Source organism: Xylaria bambusicola (genome assembly GCF_022495145.1).
Source record: "Xylaria bambusicola strain CBS 139988 unplaced genomic scaffold F5B22scaffold_23, whole genome shotgun sequence".
Classification (NCBI taxonomy): Eukaryota; Fungi; Ascomycota; class Sordariomycetes; order Xylariales; family Xylariaceae; genus Xylaria; species Xylaria bambusicola.
In genome coordinates this window covers 493,600-518,276 of record NW_025953576.1, presented here as the reverse complement: position 1 = coordinate 518,276, position 24,677 = coordinate 493,600, and the positions used below count along the sequence as shown (strand labels likewise).

The 24,677-nt window shown below is 51.3% G+C and overlaps 5 protein-coding genes across 5 annotated transcripts; all 5 read left to right on the top strand.

Moving 5' to 3' along the window:
• The first annotated feature begins 33 nt into the window (after window positions 1–33).
• F5B22DRAFT_206069 (WD domain-containing protein) lies at window positions 34–2,310 on the top strand. The gene is made up of 3 exons (XM_047969642.1): window positions 34–188; window positions 315–480; window positions 603–2,310. Exons 1-3 carry the CDS (start codon window positions 151–153, stop codon window positions 1,800–1,802), a joined length of 1,404 nt encoding a protein of 467 aa, XP_047830479.1. The 5' UTR covers window positions 34–150; the 3' UTR covers window positions 1,803–2,310.
• On the top strand, window positions 2,050–2,800 carry F5B22DRAFT_206081 (uncharacterized protein). Its single transcript, XM_047969643.1, has 2 exons — window positions 2,050–2,125; window positions 2,188–2,800. The coding sequence occupies exon 2, from the start codon at window positions 2,358–2,360 to the stop codon at window positions 2,718–2,720; it is 363 nt and encodes a 120-aa protein (XP_047830478.1). The 5' UTR covers window positions 2,050–2,125; window positions 2,188–2,357; the 3' UTR covers window positions 2,721–2,800.
• An 80-nt stretch (window positions 2,801–2,880) lies between these two features.
• F5B22DRAFT_636719 (putative beta-N-hexosaminidase) lies at window positions 2,881–5,312 on the top strand (the record flags this gene model as incomplete). Its single annotated transcript, XM_047977329.1, has 3 exons — window positions 2,881–4,800; window positions 4,914–5,157; window positions 5,197–5,312. The coding sequence occupies 3 exons, from the start codon at window positions 2,881–2,883 to the stop codon at window positions 5,310–5,312; spliced, it is 2,280 nt and encodes a 759-aa protein (XP_047830477.1).
• A 593-nt stretch (window positions 5,313–5,905) lies between these two features.
• On the top strand, window positions 5,906–11,432 carry F5B22DRAFT_608655 (SAPS-domain-containing protein). The gene is made up of 4 exons (XM_047975085.1): window positions 5,906–7,276; window positions 7,410–8,849; window positions 8,908–9,579; window positions 10,129–11,432. Exons 1-4 carry the CDS (start codon window positions 6,596–6,598, stop codon window positions 10,921–10,923), a joined length of 3,588 nt encoding a protein of 1,195 aa, XP_047830476.1. The 5' UTR covers window positions 5,906–6,595; the 3' UTR covers window positions 10,924–11,432.
• A 2,535-nt stretch (window positions 11,433–13,967) lies between these two features.
• Window positions 13,968–22,951, top strand: F5B22DRAFT_205661 (uncharacterized protein). Its single transcript, XM_047969641.1, has one exon. It carries the CDS (start codon window positions 14,238–14,240, stop codon window positions 22,404–22,406), a length of 8,169 nt encoding a protein of 2,722 aa, XP_047830475.1. The 5' UTR covers window positions 13,968–14,237; the 3' UTR covers window positions 22,407–22,951.
• The last annotated feature ends 1,726 nt before the right edge of the window (window positions 22,952–24,677 follow it).

The following is a 24,677-nucleotide window of genomic DNA, read 5'->3' as shown; positions in this document are numbered from 1 at the left end:
CATTTATGTCCGCGTCACCCGCGGCTCGTCGCCCAACCCTGTTTCGGTGTAATTCCCCAGGCCCGCTAACAACACCGCCGCCATCGTCATCATTGGCCTGAGCTCGAACCCCCGCGCGCAAAGCTTGTGTCTGGTGTGCTGGTAGGCAAGATGACACAGATATTAACCCCGCGACAAGCGGATGAGCTGTATGTCGTAGCTGCACTCCTTGATTGTTCTCTTGCCTGCTTGCTTGCGTGCTTAGCCACTCCTTTGCTTCTTCTTTTCGCGCCTTGGTCGTCATCCTTTGCTAACCGCAAGCAACAACTTTATAGGCACAAGGCCATCATTGCTTACTTGGCCTCTAACAACCTCCCCGATACCGCCGCCGCACTCCGGAAAGAGCTGGAGCTGGGAGACACTTTTGATGACACGACCTCGAAGAAGTATGAAGGCTTACTTGAGAAGAAATGGACAAGTGTGGTGAGATTACAGAAAAAGGTACACAGAAACCTCTCTGCACTGCCGTGACAACTGCTGCTGTCATGCGCTTGGCGATCCTAGTTTCTAGTTTCCAATTCTTGCTAGGCTAACGTGTTCTGCGCTGCTTTGTTCTCGTATAGATCATGGATCTCGAATCTAGGAATTCAACACTTCAGTCTGAACTAGACAATGCGACGCCGACCACCCTCTCCCGCCGAAACCAAGACCCTTCGAGCTGGCTTCCAAGATCGCCTGCCCGTCATACCCTCCAATCCCACCGAGAACCAATCACCTGTGTTGCTTTTCACCCCGTCTTTTCATCTCTTGCTTCTGGCTCAGAGGACTATACCATCAAGATCTGGGACTGGGAGTTGGGGGAGTTGGAGCGGACGATCAAGGGACACACCAAGGCCGTCTTAGATGTTGACTTTGGCGGCCCCAGAGGCGGTACCCTCCTTGCTTCTTGCTCGAGCGATCTGACCATCAAATTATGGGACCCTTCTGACGAGTACAAGAACATCCGCACACTACCTGGGCATGATCACTCCGTTAGTGCCGTTCGTTTCATTCCCTCTGGCGCTGCCGGTGCCCCAAGCTCCGGTAATCTGCTCGTGTCTGCATCGAGAGACAAGACTTTGCGTATATGGGATGTATCCACTGGATATTGTGTGAAAACCATCCGTGGCCACGCAGACTGGGTCAGGGATGTATGTCCATCTCTTGACGGACGCTATTTGTTATCGGCTGGCAATGATCAGACAGCCCGGTTGTGGGACATATCCCTCGCCAACCCCGAGAGTAAACTCACGCTGGTAGGCCACGAACACACCATCGAATGTTGTACGCTCGCCCCCCCCTCGGCATATCCACACTTGGCGCCACTCGCCGGCCTCAAGAAACCGCCGCCTGCGTCGAGTGCTGCCGAATTCATGGCCACTGGATCCCGAGATAAGTCTATACGTATATGGGACATGCGGGGGAATTGCATCAAGACACTGAACGGGCATGACAACTGGGTACGGGCTTTAGTCTTTCATCCTGGCGGTAAATATCTTCTCAGCGTCGCCGATGACAAGACACTGCGTTGTTGGGATTTGACACAGGAAGGGAAGTGTGTCAAGGTACTTGGCGACGCTCATGGACATTTCGTCTCATGCCTACGTTGGGCGCCAGGCATCGTGCGCGAGCCTGTCACCAACGGAAATAACCCCGAGGGCTCGAACGGCACTACTACTGTCAACGGCACCCCGAAGCCGGGCTCCGCTTCACTTGATGTTCAGATCAGATGCGTCATCGCCACGGGCAGTGTTGATTTGAACGTGCGGGTATTCGCGAACTGAGCGAGCTGAAGAAGTGTCTCCCGCGTTTTATCCATCCAAAGCAGAAAAAATACCTATTCCTTAAAAATCATACATTTTTTTGTGTCCTCGCCTTATTATAGATATAATCCAAGAGAGCAAGAGCGTGCCCAAGTTTGGGATTCTCAAAAGCCTACGCAAATTGTGTGCGCAGACACAGGCACACACCTCTCGTTGCACAACATGGTTTCGCCAGCTTAGGTCCCTCCGACCCCGGCGTTCCCCTCAACACCGAGGCAAGCAGGCAGGCAGGCCTGGTGTCGAGTCGATCAGAGAGCATATATGGTCATGTTACCTGATTAAAGGTTTGCGCCATCTCATCCGCGGTGACCTTTTCAAGGTTGTAGAAACTAATTGACCATCACAGGAGTGATATCACGGAACTTAAGAATAGATACCCCTTCGTGCCTGCTGGCATTGCTTCAATTGACTCAAGATAAGACCTTGTATGTACTCTTGCTACAGTCTATCGAACCCAACCTCGTCGCATTTATTGCTAGCAGGCTGCTTCATTCACGGTGATGCAGCGCAGTCGACATGAAGATTGTGGGGGTAGATTATTGTAAAACTGCCTTTACTGCCTTCACTGCCTTCACTGCCTTCACACTCGTCTTACGCCGGAACATGTGCTTGGTTCAACTGCCTTCACATAGTGCCCTAGCTCAAAGCTTGCTGGTGGTAGCGACTACATCATCTTTTTCTAGTAGTTTTTCGCTATCGACTTCCAACTCCAGCTATGGGATGAAGACGATTCTAGTGTATGGGTGCACAATATGGGGGCGTTACGTTACATCCATCTCTTTAGTGATTATATGTCGACAGGGGAAATTGTCCCAAGAGAGGGGTAGTGTGGGGGATAGCTCAATACCATATTGGAGAATCGGTGAAGTAAGTACCTAGGTAGGTAGGCAGGTAGGTATATAAGGGATATTTTCACGATCTTCAATTTGTAGGCATACCGTCGATTATTTCTGTCCGTTTCTGCATACGATCTCTCTATGGTAAGTATACCTTTGCATATGCACACCTTCATTTATCTGCATGGCTAGAGCTCAGCGTCATGTATAGACGTTTGTGGCTGCTTTTACCTGGAGTGGTTGCGTCGTCTCTTCAGCTACTCCCTCCCATCTCACCCTCACCGCGTAATGAGACAACACCAGGCCTCACTCTCGACAGCGTTTTGACCACGGTTTATATCGTTGAAAGTCTAGCATCCCATCGTGATGGCCAGGGTCTTACCCTGATCCCCCCATCGGGTCTAGAATTCGCCCGCACATTCATCGAAGATTTAGAAGAAGCATCAGGGAAGCCATGGACCCTTCACGTCGTGAGCGCGTCACCAACCAATGTCACAGGCATTGTCCTTGACCAGTTCCATGGCGATCCATTATCCCTTTCCTACGAGGATGGAAGCCCCACGGAGGAAGGCTACACACTAGAAATCGAGAACAATCGTGCTGTCATTAGCGGCTCTGGAGCGCGAGGTATGTGGTGGGGGACGCGGACGCTGCTCCAGCAGTTAATCATATCCGGATGGACGACGTTGCCAGCATCTCGGATCACCGATGCCCCGGCCTATGCCACCCGAGGCTTTATGCTCGACGCCGGCAGGAAATGGTACTCCCCGTCGTTTCTGAAGGATCTTTGCACGTACGCATCCTTCTTCAAGATGTCTGAATTCCAATACCACACAAGCGACAATTACCCCTTGAACCGCGGTCACAACGACACGTGGAACGAGGTGTATTCGCAGTTCTCTCTTCATCCGGAAAGCGAGGACTTGCAGGGTCTTATACAGCGAGAGAACGAGACCTTGACGCGCTCTGATTTCGACGACTTGCAACGACACTGTGCCGGACGGGGCATCACCATCGTGCCTGAGATCGAGGCGCCGGGTCATTGTCTAAGCATTACGAAGTGGAAGCCCGAGCTATCGCTGTCGAAGCGAGACTTGCTGAATCTGACTCACCCCGACAGCATCCCCACGGTGAAGCGGATATGGGAAGAATTCCTCCCCTGGTTTCAATCCAAAGAGGTACACATCGGCGCCGACGAGTACGATTCCACTCTCGCGGACGACTATATATCGTTTGTCAACGAATTATCAGTCTTCGTCAACTCGACTTCGGCAAAAAGGGTGCGAATATGGGGCACCTACGAGCCCTCTACAACAGCGACTATCGATTCTTCAGTAATCATCCAGCACTGGCAATACGGACAGTCGGATCCGGTCGAACTCTACAATTCCGGGTACGACCTGATCAACACGGAGGACTGGTGGGCGTACATGAGCATCAAAAACGATCACATGCCCATCCTTCCCGCGCCGTATCCGCAATTCTTCAACGGGACGCGCGTGTTGAATTTCGCGGGCTGTAGCGGCTGGCAATGGGAACCGGCGCTGTTCAACCCGGTGAACACAACGGAACAGCTCCCCGCGGGCGCCGCAGAGAACAAGGGCGCAATCCTAGCGGCGTGGAACGACAACGGACCCGACGCATCCACGCAGCTGGAGGCGTATTATGCTATGCGGCGCGGGATACCGTTGGCAGGCGCGCGGGCGTGGAGTGGTAGTAGGGGGCCAAAACTCGAAGCAAGCTCCATTGAGAAATCCATCAGTTTGCTGGCGGCGCAGGCACCGGGGCAGAATCTCGATAGACGGCTTAACAACACTGCTTCTCAAGATAATAAGTCCGGGCAGCAGCACCCGCTCATCTCATGGACACGATCGAGGAATAACAGTGATGGGGTAAGCCATCTAGGCCACGGCAGCAAAGGGGTGAATTACACGCTTACGCTCGATGTGACGGGTCCGTTTCGTTTGTCCTCGGAAGACGTCACGCTGAAGTTGGACGAGGGGAAAGATGGAGGGGTGTTGACGTTTGTCGCGGATGGATGGGAGTATCCTTTGCGAAGCGTAGCGGAGGCGGATGGGTTTGATGAGGGACATCCTGGAAGAATTTGGGCGAATGTTACATCTGTGAGTATTTTGATTTTTCTTGCCCTCGTTTTTTCCTTCTTGTTATATATCCATTCATCCATCTACCTACCTGCCTATTCTCCATGTAGCTAACCAACCCCCCTTTTCAAAAGTCAACACACACCCCGGTCCCTCTCACCCTCCCCGCGAAAGTTACGATAACAAGCGATGTAATCGGCGGCAGCCGAGCATACGTAAACGACACATTCGCGGGCCGTTTCGAAGTCTTTGTCTTCGGGGGGAGGAATACCGTGTTCAGCTGGAGTCAGATGGCGTTCGTCGCACCATTGGATCGATTAGAATCAGGGGATGCTGGTGGTGGAGGGATTGAGAGGTTGGCTTTGTGGGACGGTGTTCGTGTGCCTGGGCCTACTGATGAGAATGGTGGGAATGCAGGTGGTGATGGAGGCCCGGTTACGAGTGGTGCTGGGGAGGGTTATGTGAGGACAGGAAGAGGATACATGCTCGGGTCGGTTTTGGTTGTACTTGGAGGGTGGATTTGGGTGATATGAATGATACTTGAGTAGGAGGAGTAGAGTATCTATCTACTGGCTTCCAGGTTACTTGATTTAATAGCACCGGATTTACATATTATTAAACCAGTCTGCTATCAATGTAAAGAGCTTTTGCTTTAGTTCACCTCTCAACAGTTTACAATATATTTATATATATATATATATATGTGTGTGTGTGTGTGTGTGTGTGTATCCTTTATGAAAGAGTCAAAATGAAGCCGTGAGCCTATCTGGAATGAGCTTACGGTAAGTATGGCATATTCCTGGACTTCGAGAAGTTGACCTCAAGACATAAAGAATGGCGGCCCTCTCAATCCATTGAGAATAACTTACTCATCATCATATATGTATTTATATACTGCCTTTCAATTGGTTCCAATCGCTTAAGTGGCATCTAGAGATATCTCAAAGTGTACCTAAAGGCTACCTAAGATATACTGTAGCGCCTCTCGGGGCATCCAGTTGTGCCACTAGGTACCTAAGGTACCTATAATGGATAGTGCAAACAATGCTCTACCCACCTAATCTTGCACTGCAAGGGTAGGTACCTATAGGTAGATACCAATACATATATATATATGTAGGTACATGGGGAGGTACTTTCCTATCTTCCATCGATATCGTGCCTATCTCGACCAGACCAGAGACTCGACAGACATGCTCGCACATGACCCTGTACACAACATCTCCCCGGTTCTGGACCTTGTAGGTACATGCATCATTTCACACATCTTTTGCCAGCAATTTCATCCTCACATAGACCGTCTCTTTTCTGGCTCTTTTCTCTCGCTTGTCATCTCCCACCTCCGGCCGTTGTGGGTGAGAAGACAGCCGCACGACTTGTTCTTATGACACAAATTCGCCCGTAGAGAGGGGTCCCAGCTGTAACCCTCGGACTAATCAACAGCCAGCCAACCAAGTAACCCATACCGCCGAGTAATCTACGGTACTTCGTACGCGTCCACCTACATATCTAACTAGAGATACATCCCCAGCTATCTACCATACCTATCTCTCCATACCGGCCCAGTAAAGACGTCTCGGGACACGGACGGTCCGGCACGAAACATCCCCCCCCCTCCGCGTATGCCGCTGCTCCGATACCACGTCCTTCGCCCTTCGCCCGTCCTTTCGCCGTCCTCTTTCGTTCGCTCCCCCACGCCTATATCTATCTCAGCCTCACCACTGCCACAACCCGCCGCCCCCGCCTGTCCCACGCTGCTCGTGGTATCGTCTAGCCTCGCGCGCGACCTAGCGCCGCCGCTGCCGTCGCTATCACCATGTTTTGGAGATTTGGCGGTTACGCCAACATCTCCACCATCGATACCATCCTCGACAAGCCCGACTTTCTCCTCGAAGACTTGCTGGACGAGAGTGACCTGATCCAGGAGCTGAAGCAACACAACACGAAGCTTCTCGAGTACCTGCGCCAGGACAGTGTCCTCTCTAAACTGTTGGACTATGTCGTTGCACCAACCCTCGAGCCCGTCGAGAACCCCGCCGACGACCATGACGACCGCGACGAAGACGCCGTCAAAAAGGGTAGGTCCTTGGGCTTGCCCTTTGGCCGCCCAAGGGCTTCATCACGCGCCACCAGCGAGGGCACCGACGATGACGAGGTGGAGAAGAAGCGCAACCGCTATGCCTACGTCGCCGCCGAGGTGCTGTCTTCTGACAACTGGTCCATCTATGAGTCCCTGATGGAGAACAAGGAATTGTTGGGCAATTTCTGGTCTTTCCTGACACGCCCAGCGCCGCTAGATCCTATCCAGGCCAGCTATTTCACTAAGGTCAATGAATCACTCTTCGACAAAAAGACACACGAAATGCTACAATTGCTGCGGTCGCTCGATGGCGCCGTCCCGAACATGCTACGTCATGTCGATTGTCCCATGATTATGGATCTCTTGCTTAAGATCATTAGCCTCGAGAGGACCGAGGACGGTCAGGGCATTGTTGAGGTATCTCTCCCTGCAAAATAACCTCCCCCGCCTCCTTTCCTTTTTTTCCCCCTTTTCTTCTTCTTTTTGGGCTTTCTTTGTATTCAATTTCAGTGGCCCGTCTGTACTAAGTCTGACTCGTTCCTTTTCTTAGTGGCTCTATACCAAGGATGTTATTCCCGCATTACTGTCCTTCCTTGGACCTGAGCATAGTTGGGCCACTCAGACCGCCGCTGGCGATTTCATCAAAGCCATCATTACAGTTTCCGCCAACGCCTCCCAAAATGAGCAGGCTTGCATTGGTCCCAACGAGCTCACTCGCCAGCTTGTGTCTAGACCGTGCGTTGAAAAGATCATAGGGTACATGCTCGGCGGTGGGAACCCCCTCACTGTCGGCGTGGGCATCATAATCGAGGTTATCCGCAAAAACAATTCCGACTATGACCCCGATGTTGGCGGCGATGCAAATGCTCAGCCTTCTAGTCGCGATCCCATCTATCTCGGCACACTTCTTCGTCTCTTTGCTGAGCATGTCCCTGATTTCATGTCGCTGGTTCTCAACGCTCCCGCGCAGAAGCAGCGGCTGGACTCCACTTTTGGTGACAAGATCGAGCCGTTAGGTTTCGATCGGTTTAAAACCTGTGAACTCATGGCCGAGTTACTGCATTGCAGCAACATGGCTTTGCTCAACGAAGTGGGCTCGGAGCAGGTCATTGCACGGCGAGACGAGGAACGTAGTCGTTTACGTCTCATAGGACGCCTCGCCGTTACGCGAGGTGAGGAATCGCACTCCTCGGAAGATTTGACTATGCGCTCCCGCCACTCTTCACCCGACGATAGCCGGCGGTTAGAGGTAACAAATGCGTCCGATGACGACGGGTTTGAGGAGGTGACGCCATCTGGAGACATGACTGAGGACACTTCGCACGAGTTCGTCAAAGCCGAAGAAGAAATACGTGTCGCCACATCTCCATCTTTCCTTGATAAAGACGATGATGAATTTGTTGATGAGCCTCTCAGCTCGCCGAGGCTCCATGTTCAAGATGAAAAAATGGATGACGGCCACTTCGAGATTCCCGAACTCGTGGTTGCTCCCCTGTCGCCTAAAAAACCGGCAGCGAAGGAGCTGGAACCACCACCACAAGCGGATGCAGAAACGATCCCGGGGTCAACACCAGCAAAGCGCTTAGAACCAATTGAAATAACTACCCAGCCTTCTACCTCAGACGAGACAACCCCCCTCACAGGAGACGGTAGCTCGGCACCTAGGAGTGTTCAAACAAAAACTATAGAGGTCGAACCGGAAGAACCAGCTGAATCTAAACCCATTTCTATGGAAGACAACGAAGATACAGTAACGGCACAACCAACGAAGACTCACTCCACCACTTCCACTGCTGTTCATTCTGAATCAGATGCCTCGCAGATTGGCCAAACCCCTCCAGAGGCCCAAGATATGGAGGCTGAATCTTTACCCCAAGGCAACCAAGCTCCAGAGGATAGCCAGACAACCGCAGCGGAAAACCCCGAACCAGTCGTAGGCGACTTCTTGAAGATGCAGTTTGTACAAAATAACGTTGTACCCACTATTTTGGTAATATCTCTTCCTATTCCTTTCTTCCATTGGAACTGGGATCTAACAAATAACCTAGTCTTTTTTCTTCCGATATCCTTGGAACAATTTTCTTCATAACGTAGTCTACGATATTGTTCAACAAGTCTTCAACGGGCCTATGGATCGGGGGTTCAACCCTACTCTTGCCATCTCTCTATTTGAAGCCGCTGATATCACTAACGCCATTATCAACGGACAAACATCTAGCGAAAGATCGCAGGCCCAAAGCAAGACACGCATGGGGTTCATGGGACATCTTACTCTAATTGCCGAGGAGGTTGTCAAGTTCACCGAGCGGAACCCTCCTGAGCTTCTCTCCGACCTTGTCCTAGACCGTGTCATGAGCCAGGATTGGATAAATTACGTCGAAGGAGCGCTGGCGGAGACACGGGAGAGAGACAATGCAATTCTCGGGGGAGTACGGCCGGAAGTGGCATTAAGTAATCGGCCACAGATGGGCGGCAATCTCGGCGGCATGGGGCTCTCTAGCCTGGGACTCAGCGGTGGCCAAGGCGGGGGATCAAATGCCCTTACTGAGGCCGGCCTGAATGGAGGTGGCAATACACTCGACATGGCGGATCATGGCAGCGGCAGCAGTCTCGGCCCTTTTAGCATCAGCTCAGGGCTCCTTTCAGGCTCCGGGTTCGGAAGCTCCAGTGATGAAGATGAGGACGAAGTCGAAGAGAACGACGAAGACGTGAATAACGAGGTTAGTGACCCTTCTCACTAAGTTCCTAGCAGCACACGTAATGCTGGTTCTTTTTCTCTATCTGGTAACGAAATGTATTTGGTTCGGAGATACCAACTCAACCCCTCTGATGGGGATGTATTACTTGTTGCTGGCTTCTGGTTTTTGTTTTACGTTTTCTTGTCTTCTTTTCTTCACCGAGGAGTTTCGATATACACACACATGGACAGAGTCATAGACAGTCATTGGATGTAGATTACTTCACACGGGTAGAGATATAGCGGTCGTCTATATGCTCTTCCCTGCGTCGAAATACGTATCGTTATGCTGCAGGGGTTTAGGTATCTCTGTCTAAAGGAGGATTTAGTCTAAACTTGGATGTCAATGGCGAAATTGGTAGTCTGGGTGACGTGTGAGGAATCTCGCCATACCAATGCCGCTTCCTTTTCGACCGCTCTTTTCTAAGTTCGTTTCTTGTTCGTTCTTACTCCGTCTGGAATGATCTAGAAGAGCGTGGTTTCTTGGCAATCAGGTTGTCATTTCCGAGATCTACGGCTAACGCTGTCCCAGTTTCGTGCCTATACAGATCCACTGAACGCGTCGTCTTCATCTGCTGATCCGCCTTCTATTCCTCCGCCTCCCCCACCACCGCCCCCACTGAACATTCCACCTTCCCGTGCCCGGCTGCAACTAGCTGCACGACTTGCCGCGCACCAAAAGAGTACGGCATCCGCTTCGGCACAGTCTGCCGGTATCGAAGACAATGAAGAGCGCTCCGGGGCAGGACGGGACGACGGGTTAGGTAGGGCCCTGCGCAACCCCTTCGAAGATGACGGCGAAGACGAAGTCGACGATGATAGTGATGACGGTCTAGGCGACGATGGAGACAATGCAGACGCTTGGCCTTCGAGGGCTACTCGTGGAGGCTGGTGGCGTAGCACACTGCGGAGTCGAGAGAAGTTCGGAGACGGCCGGGATGATTCCGACTCGGACAAAGACGACCGGGCAGCAGCGGAAGATGATGACGATGATGATGACGAGTTTGGCGACTTTGCCATGCCTGAGGCGAACAAAGACAGTGCTCAGGCCAAGGGGAGTGTGATTGTCAAACCCCTTCCTGTTCACCCGCCACCTCACAACCCCAAGAGCTCAAGCTTCACCAGCCTCTGGCCCTTCGGCTCAAAGGAGAAGGAGAAGCAGAAAGGCGAAGAACCGACGGGAACGGGTGAGGCTACAGACTCAGCGGCTGATGATTATGACCACGACAATGACAATGGCAACGAGCACACGAAGATCAAAGCGACACACGAGGCCGCACGACGGACAAGCATCGAAGATCCCGACGAAGACGAGGTGGTCGTTTAGGAGACGATCACAACGAACGAGACAATGACAGATGCTGCTCTTGACCGCTTTGTCCACATTTGACGGCGCATGTTACATACAGTGCGATGATTGACGGCTATGAAGGAAAGAAACCAAGAAAAAAAAAAGGGATTAGAGCCCGTATGGCTTGTATTATAGGTAGATACTTACTCGGGGCAATGGCATGGCATGGCATGCAAGGTTAGGTTAGCGGCCATCCGGTGTAGTGTGTAGCGAGACGGAACAAACGCTGACTTGTATACTATCATATCATTATTACGACTACTAGGTATGTGACTTTAATGGAGATACACCAACGCATGTTTTTACTTTCATCGTTTTGCGACTTGACTCCCATGACTATCTGTCTGCGCGATACATGTCGTCATAGGTCGTAGTGTCGCTGGCTAGGTGAAGGTGAAGCATTGCAGTGCGATTGATATTGTACTGGTTGGCAGGCTTACTTGAATCTACTATGTACTAAAGTCTAATCGGATGATGATCAGAGAATAAATATGGTATAGACCTACTTAAGCGTGTTGTGGTTACGTTGCTCTCTTTTGGCCCCTTCTTACCTACCTAGGTAGGTCCAAGTTGAGTGTTGAAACAAGCCTGGTGGAAGATATGTAATGAATACGTATGTACTTGAATGAGCATAGAAAGAAGCTCTTCTTGCATTAAGATTGTTTGTAAGTATGCATAGAGGAGTAGGTATAAGTAATCAAAGGCTGCTGTAAATTTTGGGTTTGTTCAGGTTCAGGGGTCCATCCAGATACCCTTTCTTCGCCCTTCTCTTTCGTTAATCCGAGTCTCGATAGATTGAAATGAAAAGACATACCACTATACGGTACTAGTTAGTACATATATATATCGCAGTATTACCTACGATTCTTACCTACTCAGTAGTGGTCCTAGTATCACTCTGCTTCTCACTTTGCTGCAAGCATTGAGAGACCGATTGTCGCTCAAAAGTCGTTTGCTTAGTGATGATTCTTATATAGATGTTTTCCTCGGTACTTTACCTAGGTAGGCAGAGCAATCCAATCTAGATACTAGCATGGGTCTGCCGGTGATTATTAACTGGGTACTCCGTAGGTATTCTACCTAGGTAGGTGGTGTACTAGGATAGGTATCGCGGATTTTTTAAAATGACGAGTTGCGCAATGTCTCCTAAGCTAGCTGGGTAGGTAGGTAGGACTAATAGTGTGAAGTCAGTAGTATTTGGTTATTACCTTACCTATCATACACGTCGACAATAATGTATAAGTACATACCTAGTCCAGTAATATGTAAGTAAGTCCTGACCCCAGGGCTGGGGAATTGCTGGCTGTTTGTTGGTGTGTATACCTACTCACCGGACTGGCTACCACATCACTCATTTCGCGATAACTGGCGGTATCTATTGATTCTTGGGGCCTACATATTGCTACATATTGAGTATATATATACCTGCCTACCTGGTACTGAGATCAATACTGTTGGCGCGGGTCCCGATGCCTGCTCTCCATCGGCACTTGAGGCGTTTCATCATCGGTGACCACTGCTGCGCCTCAAGTTTCGAACCATGGCTGCGTGGGTTCTTTAATTGTAGGATGTCAATAGCAGCAAGGCCAGTATACATAGTAGTAAGTATGTATCAATTAGGTAAAGACCCTATAGTTGTGTAGTGTATGTAAGCATGTTACCAGGTAGGGTACATAGTAGTCCTATACTCAGTAGTAGGACCTTCTAGAAAGAGAGTGGAAAGGTCCCCCAGACAAAGACGAGAGACACAACACACCGAGACACACACACACACATACAGAGAGAGAGAGAGAGAGAGAGAGAGAGAGAAGAGCGTGCTGAGAAAATGCGAAACCCTGAAACGAAACTGGCAGCTTCAGTCCAGCCAGCCAGCCAGCCAGCCCCAAAGTGCTGACACCACCCATCCCCCCCACCTCGACTTCATGCCGCGATGCGAACAATGGCCCATCATTGGTGGTGAGCGGGTCGCTCGCACGGCCTTGGCACGTCCCTTGGTCTGCTCTGGTCCTGGTCTGCCCTGGTCTGCCCTGCCCTGGTCTTGTGTCTGCCCTGGCTTAGTAGCCCGTAAGTAGTGTACCCGCGGGTCTGTCCTGTCGCCTGTCCTATCCTCTCCCGCCTTGGTCTTCTGGTTCTGTTTCTGTTCTGGTATGTAATGTCCGTCCGGCCTGGAGATTGATTCTCCATTTACTTACCCAATAATGTAGTATCTCAACCGAAATAGGCCCATGGGCAGTGCGTAGGGTCCACCACATGTAAATGAACCGGCCCCCGACGTTGTTTGGTGGGCATGTTTGGTGGCTCAGCATGGGCTTGGACCATGACGATCCAACGCCAATTTCTGTAGTCGCCCTCAGACAGACAGACTCCCACGAGCACACACGTCGACCCGCCACTACACACGCGGAAGTCCTTAGTAGTAGTCCCGGCAGACCAGGTAGTGCTTACACTACATCCCTCGTCATAACGGCTACTGCTATTTACCTACTATACATCCAGTGGTAGTATGAATGAATGTACCTAGGTATGAGTACATTCGTGCTGGTGTTGCTGGTACTGTGCCATACTATAAGTACTTAGCTGGGATGATGCCGTGCAGTGTAGCGTAATCAAGACGGCGGGCAACGGCGGGTATGTAGGTATGTACATGTACTGTACAGCCCTCACGATCGAGAGTGGAAGCATGGACATGGTCCCAACTACACGTACTAACCTGACAAGCTGAAGCATTGCTTGCATTGCGCATTCTCTCATCTCTCCATCTCACCTCTACCTACCTACCCTCACCACAGGTCTCAAAAGAGAGGAGACTACGGGGTACGGTTGTTGCTTTCCATAATGATAATATCTCCTTCATCTCCATACCTGTGTTCATATCCGCCGTCGTCACTACGTCTATCCTCCTCTGTCTCGAACCGCATGAATCACCTGTTCGCCCCTTCGTCAGCTCCCCCACCCCCTGTCCCCCTTTCTCGCCATCATCTGTTTCGATCGACTTCGGCACACGCAGCCTCTCGTAAGCGACACCGGCCGTCCAGGCCCCAGGCTCAGGTTCAGGCCCGGCCGTGCTGGGAGTGGGAGGAGTCCGTCAGCTTGACGCATCCGTGTTACAACCTGCCTTGACATGCCCGACGCCTTGCTGTGCTGTAGAGGCAAGCCAGCTAGTAGATTGAGTGATTGATCGATTGATTACCTCGAACCTCAAGGATGCCAACTTTTGGCGGGCCACTTGCTAGGTCACTTGCCAGAGTCTGTTGACATCTCCGTTGTGTATATAGAGCCTCCTCGTCAACATGGCCAGCCCAGGATGGCCTACCCTGTCAGCCCTACCTCGACTTGATACCTCTACCTATTCACTTCACAATGGCTCTCAGCCACATGAAGATGGTCGCGAGGTCCGATCCGCCCAAGAAGCCAAGCCGTTGCCTCGTAAGCCTAGTAGTTTCCTCTCGTCTGCCGGGAACTCCCCCGCCGTGTCGGTGACCAAGCGGGATGGCGCAGACACGCCAGAGTTATTTAGGTCTGTTGCCGATGCCCTTGGCGTCGATACAAACGAGCTACCCCAGCCATTCTACGGTGTACCCTGGGGCCGCGACGACGACGACGATGATGACGACGACGTTGCGATTGACGGCGATGAGAGAGCAGCCGCCGCTGCTACGAACGGCGGTGTTCACGAGACCTCTCCGACCTTTATACGGCGTCAGCCAAGCGCCGCTCTTCCCCATCGCCCTCGCAATGACTCTGCTGCAACCGCCATTTCACCTTTTTCACAGCCATATCCTACGACCACGTATGCGCATGAATCTACCACCGTCGAAAACGCTAGGCCTGCGGACAGCCTCCCAGGCAGGATCTCTGTCGAACCATACAACGATACCGACGGCCTAGGTCAGTTACGCGAAGAATCTTTGTGGAAACTGACGGCAGCCAAGGATACCATATCAGGGCGCGACTCGCGTGCTGCGTCCTCTAGGTCTAGCGATGAGAGCAACAGTAAGGCCTTCATCGGACGAGAGAGCATGACACCGCTGAATCCTTTTCCAAATTCGGGCCGTCCTAGACTATCATCGACTATCAGCCCACTAGAACCTACCTCACCAGTTACCAGTATCAAGAGCCCGGGTCGCCAAGGATCAGTGTACAGCAACCCTCCAGCCATACCTCCTAAGGCTTCGCGCAGGCTACGTAATGATGTGGAACAGACTTTGTTATCGGATGGCAATGTGTCGAGGGCTATTGTGATAAAGCCGAGAGCTGGGCTCTTCGAGGGACATATCGTCGCCCTGTTAACCTTGTCAGAGGGCGGTCCCGGAGGCTCAGATCATAGCACCAACGATAACGACGAGATCAAGCTACAAAATGCGTACTACACTAGAAATCTACCCTCGATTCGGAGGGCTGTGGAATCACAGGTTGCCCCCGAATATGTTCCGACTGTGTGGATTCCTTTGGAGAAGATGCCGCTGGATGGCGAGGGCCAAATTCATCGCAGAAAACTCCAGACTTGGATACAGAACGCTAATGATGATCTGTACCGACGCATCATGTCCATCGAATCTAAAGGGACATTGAGGAAGCCGTCGACAACGTGGGAACGGCGGCTTTCTAGGGCTGTGAGCAAGGTACTCCGCGTCGAGCAAGACGATATAGGGATGAACCTGTCTTTTACTAACCTCGGGGGAGATTCCCACGCGGCCGAGGAGCTTGCTATGCGCTTTCAGTCGCAAGGCATTTCAATCCAAGCTCGGGATGTGATGAGAGCCTCGAGCCTGACCGAACTTGCGACGCTTGCGAGGCAGCCTGAGGAAGCACACTCGGAGGAGCCCGAAGAACTCGTAACCGACATGTTCGACCTGTCCCCTATGCAGCATCTCTATTTTCAGACGCGCATGGGGAGGGACACGGCGCGACGGAAATCGAGCGATGGCGATTATCGGTTCAACCAGAGCATCTTACTGCGGGTCAAGCAGAGCATTGGCGTCGAGGACTTGCGAGCCGCCATCGAGGCTGCAGTAGGTCATCATAAGATGCTGCGCACTCGTTTTCACTTTGCCAATGGGTCCTGGTGGCAGTCGGTCGACCCGTCCATATCCACGTCGTTCCAGTTTGCCCACCATCTCATAGAGACCAACGCCGAGCTCGAGTCTGTTGCTACCGCGGCTCAGTATGCCATTAACATCGAGAATGGCCCCGTCTTTGCAGCTCACCACTTCCACACCAACGACGGTTATCAATTACTCTACTTGGTCGCCCACCATCTTGTTGTTGATCTCAAATCGTGGCAGGTCATCGCCAATGACTTCGAGAGGTTGCTCACCGACGGCCATCTGCTTTCGAGACATTCTCTCACATTCAAAGAGTGGACTTTGCATCAGAAGCACTGTGTTCAAACATCAACTGATATCATCGGGCTGCCGTTTGAGCTTCCAGCACGCAATTGGGAGTACTGGGGCGTTAAAGATACCCTCAACACATACGGAAGTACGGTCGCTTTTGGATTCACGCTAGAATCTGAGGTGACGTCCATTCTGGAGGCAGCGAACAAGGAACTTAAGACCGACTCTTGCGACATCTTCATGTCAGCTCTCCTCCTCTCATTTGCGCAGACGTTCCGAGATCGGACTGCACCTATTCTTTGGAACCAAGAACACGAACGAATTGCCCTAGATCCCAGCCGGGACATTTCTGCTACCGTGGGTTGGTTCACTTACTTGTTTCCTCTCGTTGTCGGCGTGTCGCCGACAGACGATGTCTTCTCCATTTCGAGCCGCATCAAAGATGCACGCCGAGCCGCTGCAAAGACCAGTCTGTCGCACTTCACGGCTAATCTCATAGATGCCCCATCGGCAGAGTCATTCGCTTTTTCCCACTGCCCTCTCGAGCTCATATTCACGTATGCTGGCACACTGGGGCATCTGAAAAGCACAAATGCCGTTTTCGAGGAGCTCGATATGCCTGGAAAGACGATAGGTTCTGATACCGCCGATGTTGGCCAGTCGGTTGGCCGGATTGCCATTTTCGAAGTATCCGTTTGGATGGAAGAGGGCCAGGCAAAGCTCAAATTTTTACACCATCGGGACTCGAAGCATCGAGAGCAGATACAGACATGGATTCGCAACTACGAAAGAGTTCTACGCCAGTCAATTGCCAGGCTTAAAGACTATGCCCCTGGGCTTTCCATGTCAGACGTCCCCTATTTGGGTGTCACGCCCGAAGGATTAAACCAACTCAACCGAGACATACTCCCTCGGCTGAATGTAAATACTAACAACGTCGAAGACGTCTTTCCTGCCACCGGTTGCCAGCAATGCGTCTTGGTACACCAGACACTCCTACCAGGTAGCTCGCTCGCTCAAGTAACGTACGAATTGAATACTGTCGGAAATCCTCTCGATACGTCCCGTATCTGTAGTGCCTGGTACCGAGTTACGCAGCAGCACCCTGCTATGCGAACCCTGTTCTCGCCTAGTGTTCTCAAGGAGGGTCTCTACGACCAGATCATACTGCGGAACCATTCTCCCAATATGCTGTTCATCGAGAGCGGCGAGATCGAGAGTCCCATGGCAGCCATTGGAAATGTACCGCCTTTGCAGTTCAAAGAAGGTATTCCGTGGCATCGGCTTATCGTTTGCCAATCTGTTGGTAAGGCTTACCTCAAGCTGGAGATAAGCCAGGCTCTCTGCGACCTTACCAGCGCCACTATTCTCTTCGGTGAGCTTGAGCAAGTGTACTTTGAGGGGCAGGAACCTACTCCAAACGAGCTCTCGTTCCCCGAATATTTCCAACGCTTGAAGCCAACAGCAACGAGCATCCAGTTTTGGAAGGAGAAGCTGTTCGGTGCTCAGCCCTGTCACTTTCCCTGTCTCAGATCTGAAGGAAGTGCCACAGTTGAATGGCAAACCACCCCCATTCACCTACAGATCCCTTTCCAGCGGCTGCATGATTTTGCCCGCTTTTATAAAGTCGATAAGTCGACAATCCTAAGAGTCGCATGGGGCATTTTACTACGAACGTTCCTTGGCCTGCAAGATGTGTGTTTTGGATACCGTTCCTCGGGCCGGGATCTGCCTGTCACAGGGCTTGAGAACGCTGTCGGGCCTTTCTCGAGAGTTCTAGTCTGCCGAACGCGTGCGCTTGCTAACCAAACGATTGTCCAACTCCTTCGAGATGCCCAAGTCGAGCACCAGAAAGCCGTACACCATCAACATCTACCGATGAGCTTGATCGAACATGAACTCGGCACCAGGGGCAGACGACTATTCAACACCTACGTGTCATTCGGCTATGAGGATATTATTTCAGGCCAGGGTCCGCCAATGAACAGGTTCAATCACAATAGCACCACGCAAGCTTCCGAATACGACGTCAACGTAGATTTCAGCTGTCGAGACGGTAACTTGACCGTCGTGCTGGGTCACCGCATCTTGGCCCCCCATCAGGCCGTCAGCATTGGCCATGTTCTCGGTAAAGCTGTTGAAACTATCCTGGAGAGCCCCAGTGCGACCGTTAAGGAGTCAGATTTGTTCACTGTTCATGATCACAATCAGATACTGGCGTGGAATAGTATGCCCCAAATCGACGTGCAGAACCAACATCTCGCCACACTTATCACCGCGCAAGCACACAGAAACACCGACATCCAAGCCGTGTTCAGTTGGGATGGTACATTGACCTATGCCGAGCTTTGCAAACTGGCTCGGGGTCTTGCTCACTACATGTTAAACCTTGGCGTGAGACCTCAAATGCCGCTGCCCGTTGTTGTCGACAAGAGCCGGTGGGCCATAGTCGCCATGTTGGCCGTATTGATGGTGGGTGGCATCCTTATCCCTATTGACGCTGAGGCTACCGACATGTTTCCCTGGATCGTCCAAGTTATTCACCGTGGCTTCATCCTTGCCTCGGATAGTGTCAGAGGCTACTTCGAAAGCTCAGGCTGTCCCACCATCGCCGTCAATGAGCAGACTATTCTTTCACCCTATGCGCAGACAGTAGAACTGCCGAGTCCCATACCGACGCAACCGCACGACATAGCATGTATCCTCCTGACGCTCACGAGCCCCAAGAATTGCAAGGCTGTATCCTACAGTCACGGTGCCCTAGCCACTGCCTGTGCTGGTCAAGGTCCCACGCTCCGAATTAACCCTTCAAGTCGAGTGATGCAACTCTCATCCTACAGTGTCGATGTCTCGTTGGCTGAGATTTTCACTACCCTCGTGAACGGCGGCTGTGTCTGTATACCATCATCCTTTGAAAAGAATCCCGGCTTCACAGCAGCCGCCCAGCGTATGAGAGTCAACTGGACTTATCTCACACCGCCTCTCTCGAGGAAGGTCGACCCGAACATGTTACCGGACATGGCCGTGGTCTGCTTCCGCGCAACTCATCTTGATACCGAAGTATACTCGAGGTGGGCAGGGAAAGCCAAAGTGGTTCTCGTCTATGGTTCGGCGGAAGCCTGCCCGCTCGGCCTTTCAGCAACAGAGATGACGGGTTCTCCTGTGACACCTGGCTTCGGTAATCCCTTCTGTGGAAACTTTTGGATCGTGAGTCCAGAGGATCACAACCGGCTCATGCCAGTTGGCGCCGTCGGAGAGCTCGTAATTGGAGGATCCACCTTGGCTATGTCCAGCTCTCTTGACATGGTGAATCTGGATTTCGACATACTGGTAAGGAAAAGCACCACTCGAGCCCAGTCGCTGCTCGAGCAATCAGGTAGTCGTCTTCTCAAAACGGGCCGCCTCGTACGTTACCGTGAAAAGGGAGAGATCGAGTTTGTACTACCCGAGGGCGAGAAGGGCGATGTCAAGGGGAAATCCTTCCGCGTGTCGGAGATGGAGTCGCAGATTCGCCGGTGTATTGGCGAAGGTGTGGACGTCGTAATTGAAACAGTCGCTTTTAAGGATACGACTTCAACGCCTGTCCTTACAGTCTTCGTCGAACTTGGCGACCAGTTTCTCGAAGGAACAGAGGATCTCACGAATTTGGGCGATGCAACGCGGCAGAGACTATTTTATTACAAGCAAACAGTCAACTCAGCTCTTCGTAATAGTATCCCGCTTCCGTTAGCTTATGTTCCTGTTCGAAGATTACCTTTGACGCCCTCGTTGAGGGTTAATAGGCGAGGGCTCCAAAGGCTGATCGCAGGTCTGTCGCGGCCACAGCTGTTAGCTCTAGCCGAGGTCGAGCATATGCGCGACATGCAACCCGCCGACTTCCAGCCTCCGCCTCTAACACAAGCAGAACAGCAGATGCGGATACTTTGGGCCAGGGTCCTCGGAATCGAGGATCAAGCATCCATAACGACTAATGACGGGTTCATGACGTTAGGTGGGGACATTGTCATGGGTCACAGCCTTGTTGTCATGTGCCGTCAGAGAGGAATAGACATATCTATAACGGATATCCTCAGTAATCGTACCCTGTCTGAGCTATGTAAAGGACTCGCTACCTTTCAAGTGCCTACAGCCAACGTCAAGCCGGAACAAGGCGAACATGGCGCATCGGACGGCTCAGCGGACGGGCCTAAACTCGGCTCAGACAGGAGCGTCATTGAGGATGTGGCTGAGGCATCCTCGCTTCAGACCATGTTTGTCGAGTCTGCCATGCTGCAAGCACGGGGCAACGTATCCTACTTTATGCTCAGTGCCACGGGCTACTTGAGCTGGCATAAGCTGGAAAATGCATGCTTCATGCTGACCAAAGCCCATCCGATCTTGCGAACCGCTTTCGTGTCCCATAGTCGCCAGGTCTACCAGACAGTTCTTCGGTCGTACCGACCCGAGTTTCTCCGGTATCAATGCCAGAATTGGCGCTTGAATAATCTCGCCGTGAAACTTATTAAGCGAGATCAACCACTTCCCATCGACTTTCGCCGTCCCGTAACCAAGTTCTCATTCCTCGATGCCGGCAGGAGCTCCATTCTCGTCATGCGGCTGTCCCGCGCCCAATACGACGATCTGTCCATTCCTATCCTAGTGCGCGACCTTGGCCGTTTCTACCGACAGACCGGGCCCGTTACTCCGAGCACCGGCTTCTGCGAAGTCATCAGAGCGGTGCGTTCCACATACGCCAGTGGCGCCACGGAGTATTGGCGCTCCCTTCTTGAGGGCGCATCGATAACACAGGTCGTCTCGCAGCCCTCGCTACCCGTCGCTAACTCGAGCCCAAAGACTCTTCAGCAAAAGATACCGATTGGTTCTTTGCAGAATCATGGCATACCTTTCGAATCCGTCCTGAGAGGCGCATGGTCCATTGTCCTGTCGAACTTATCCGGTACCGACGATGTCGTGTTTGGTCATATGGTCGAGGGCAGGCATCTAAGTCTTGCCAATGGCCAAACTATCTCAAGCGTAGTAGGACCCAAGGGTAACGTCATCCCCGTGCGAACACGAATACCTGATTTCCCCATCGCTCCCCTCGAGTATTTCAAGAACATACAGAGTCAATATGTCGCCAGTGTTCCTTACGAAAACCTCCAGACGGCCGATGTCATTCAGAACTGCACCGCCTGGCCGTCTTGGACCCGTTTCAGCACCGTTGTCCATCATCAGAGACAGTCGGAGCGATATAAACTTCTCAATTTCACCATCGGCGAGGCTACTTGTTCGCTCGATATGATGGGCCTAAGCCACGAGGACTCTGATGTTTTCGTGCAGACCATGATGGCCGGGTCAAAGCAGGTCGAGGTATCCGTCACGTTCTGTGAGAAGAAGATCCAGTCGTTTTTCGCCGAGGAAGTCTTGAGGATGCTCTGCTCTACCATCACCGTCCTTACCACGACCGATTTTCTGTTAGATCCAAGGATGCTCAAGGGCCTCAATGATAGTTACACGACGCCGCGCATTCCGCTGCCAGCGCCCAAGCGCGAGAGCAGCGTCCTATCCCCTGTGCTCGCAGTCGACCCGGACCACGCCCGAGCGGCTCACAGCATCATCGCAGCCGCTTGGGACGTCGTGCTAGGCGCTCAGAGCCTACAAGTAGCCGACATTCGCTCGGTCCCCTTCTACGAGATCTGGGGTGCTCACATGCCGGCGGCTGAACTAGCTCGCTACTACACGCAAAAGGTGCCACGATTCCCGGGCCTCGAACAGAAAGTGTACACGACAGAGGAGATCATCGACCACCCGACGATGATGCAACAGTACGAACTGATCATCGCGAAGCAGCAGGAGACGCTACGGCGTGGTCCTAGTTTTCTACGGCGCAAACCGTCGCGCACGCCATCGACATGGAGCAGGAACTTCCGGAAACTGACGGTAGGCACGGCGACGGGGGGCAACGATGCCGCTGTGAACAGTCTCTCGGCGCCTCCAAGACTCCATCCGCACCGCGGCCTAAATCCGCATGGCAACAATTCCCTGGAGTCGTTATCGACGCTTGGTAGCGGCATGGACGACCGCGAAGGCATATCCACGCCGCCGACGTCCGCTGACGGAGCTCACAGAAAGATGCTGTTCTAAGCTTTCAAAGTGCTACTACTACGAATGAGAAGTGATCAACGAACAGCGTTCTTTAATTCATAAATCACCCCCTTTATTTTCACGATACTGTTATGATATTATTATACACTTAGATACAATGACTCACGAGCACGGATTACCCTAGCAAACCATGATTGATGGTAGGCAATTATAGAAGCCTGGGCGAAGAAAAGGGATTTAAAAATTGTATCTGGATTTAGGGACAACGAGGGGTAGGAATGTTTTGATTCGAAGTTGGGGGTCTTTTCTTCTACGGAACCGAATCGTCATCCCATGATTTTTCTTGTTAAAAAGGAAAAATTGCAGTGTCATATATGTCAGAGATAAATACTAGCCAGCCATCAGCTTCTGTGCCTTATCTTTTTCCCTCTTAATTTTTTTTCCTTTTTGGTTCCCTGTCCTCTCTGTCCCCCTCGCTCACGTTTTCCGGAATCAGAGTCTTCCATCTTTCCTTCCGTCATTTACACTTTTTTGATACCCCGTGACTTTGCCTCATTTGAAATAGAGACGGAATGACAAACGGACGTTCTATTCATGTATATTGTGTAGCAACTAGGGTCCCTTTTTTTTATTCCTGAATCGTACTTGAACCCTTCAACTGTTGTTATTACATAGTCTATATGCATTATACTTCTTTATGTACACGTTTTATTGCTGTTGAGTCTGCTTGAAGTCTTTCTCTAACGGCCATAGCGAACGATTTGAACTCCTGCTTTGAGGCTTGAGCGAATTCTTAGTCTTTCCTGTGCTTTTATGATACCAATGACACGATGAGATGTAGTGTCTCTCATGCCATATTACCTTTAAGCAAGATGAACTCTGGTACTCCCAGAACACAGCGTCAATTTCATTAGCCCACAAGCTCCCGCAAGGTTTCACGTGTCTTACACTGTCCCATCAAAGAACTGAACACGCCGTGTAATAGCCGCCAGGGCTAGCATCTACGGGCTTATCAAGCTTCGTCAGTCACCCTACAGATTCATGAAGAATGTTATTATCCATCAAGTAAGGAGTCGAGCAGTTAAAGACCCATGTCACTAGTGTTAGTGGGCAGTTTCTTTGTTCATACCTATTTCCACGTTCGAAGAACCCCCCTTTCTTGAAACACAATAGGCTTTTGCCAGGCAAAGGGATATGTGTGAGGATTAGCAGCTACATAAGTCCGCGGAAATTCACTGTCCGGAGACTTCCCAGGCATCAACCAATATTTTAGCACTACAACTCTTGTATACCAGTTGTTTCTGTAGTCTGAAGCCAGGAACGCTTCCCCCTTACCTTCTAGCATTAGCGATACACACCAACAACGCGAGACTTGACAGTAGGAAAAAGAAAGAAATCCATCCAGGGGCAGAAGACCATGTGTTGGACCGGCAAAGCATTCAACATCTGCTACGAGTGTGCCCGAGAATACAACCACAAGGCCCACAAGGTGCCCTGTCTCGCAGCGGATAACGGCCAGACATGCGTCGAGAAACGGCTCGAATATCCCGTCATACATATGGGGGACAACTGCGCCGAGTGCAAGACATGTCGCGCTGCGGAGGAAGAGTGCCAGCGCCAGATCTATCGATCCCGGCCTCTCTATCTACCTGTGTTGGGCAAGAAGCGCATGGGTACTCTAGCTGCTGCTTTTCGATGAGTACGTAAATAAAGTTAAGAAGATATGTTATCGAACTGAAGATCTGGCTGCGTCTTTGGTCCTGTTTCCTATTAGAGGTTCTCTTTCTATTATTATTTATGTAGTGTGCTAATGGAGTTGTGTGCATTGTGTAGTCGAGACTTGAGACCAGGCGAAATCATACAGCACTCCTTGCTAAAGACGCGGAGGCATTTCGAAACCCCTTTGGGGTAGGTTGCCATTGAATAGAGCGCTCAAATAGTACATACTCGGCCGATGTTTATTATGGACCAATAAAAACGGAATTCCTTTCATGGGCGTCAGGAGTACTAAGAATATTGTCACGCCCCCGAGAAATTTCAAGTGCTGTCCAAAATGAACTTACTGATGAGAACATTCTGCTCTTTAACATCGCTGCTATACTTGTTAAAACGAAAGGCCAGCATCTGTCTTCTTTAATAGGGGCGTGTAATTAATTATAAGCAAGTGCAATAATAACACGTTACTGTCTCACACTTTGAAGATGTAATTAAAATTCATGGACATACTATAGCTAAACGTGGATTCTGCGAAAGAAAAGTCTTCAGCAGAAAAGAATATATGTTATGACCACGTAATGGAATAGTAAATTT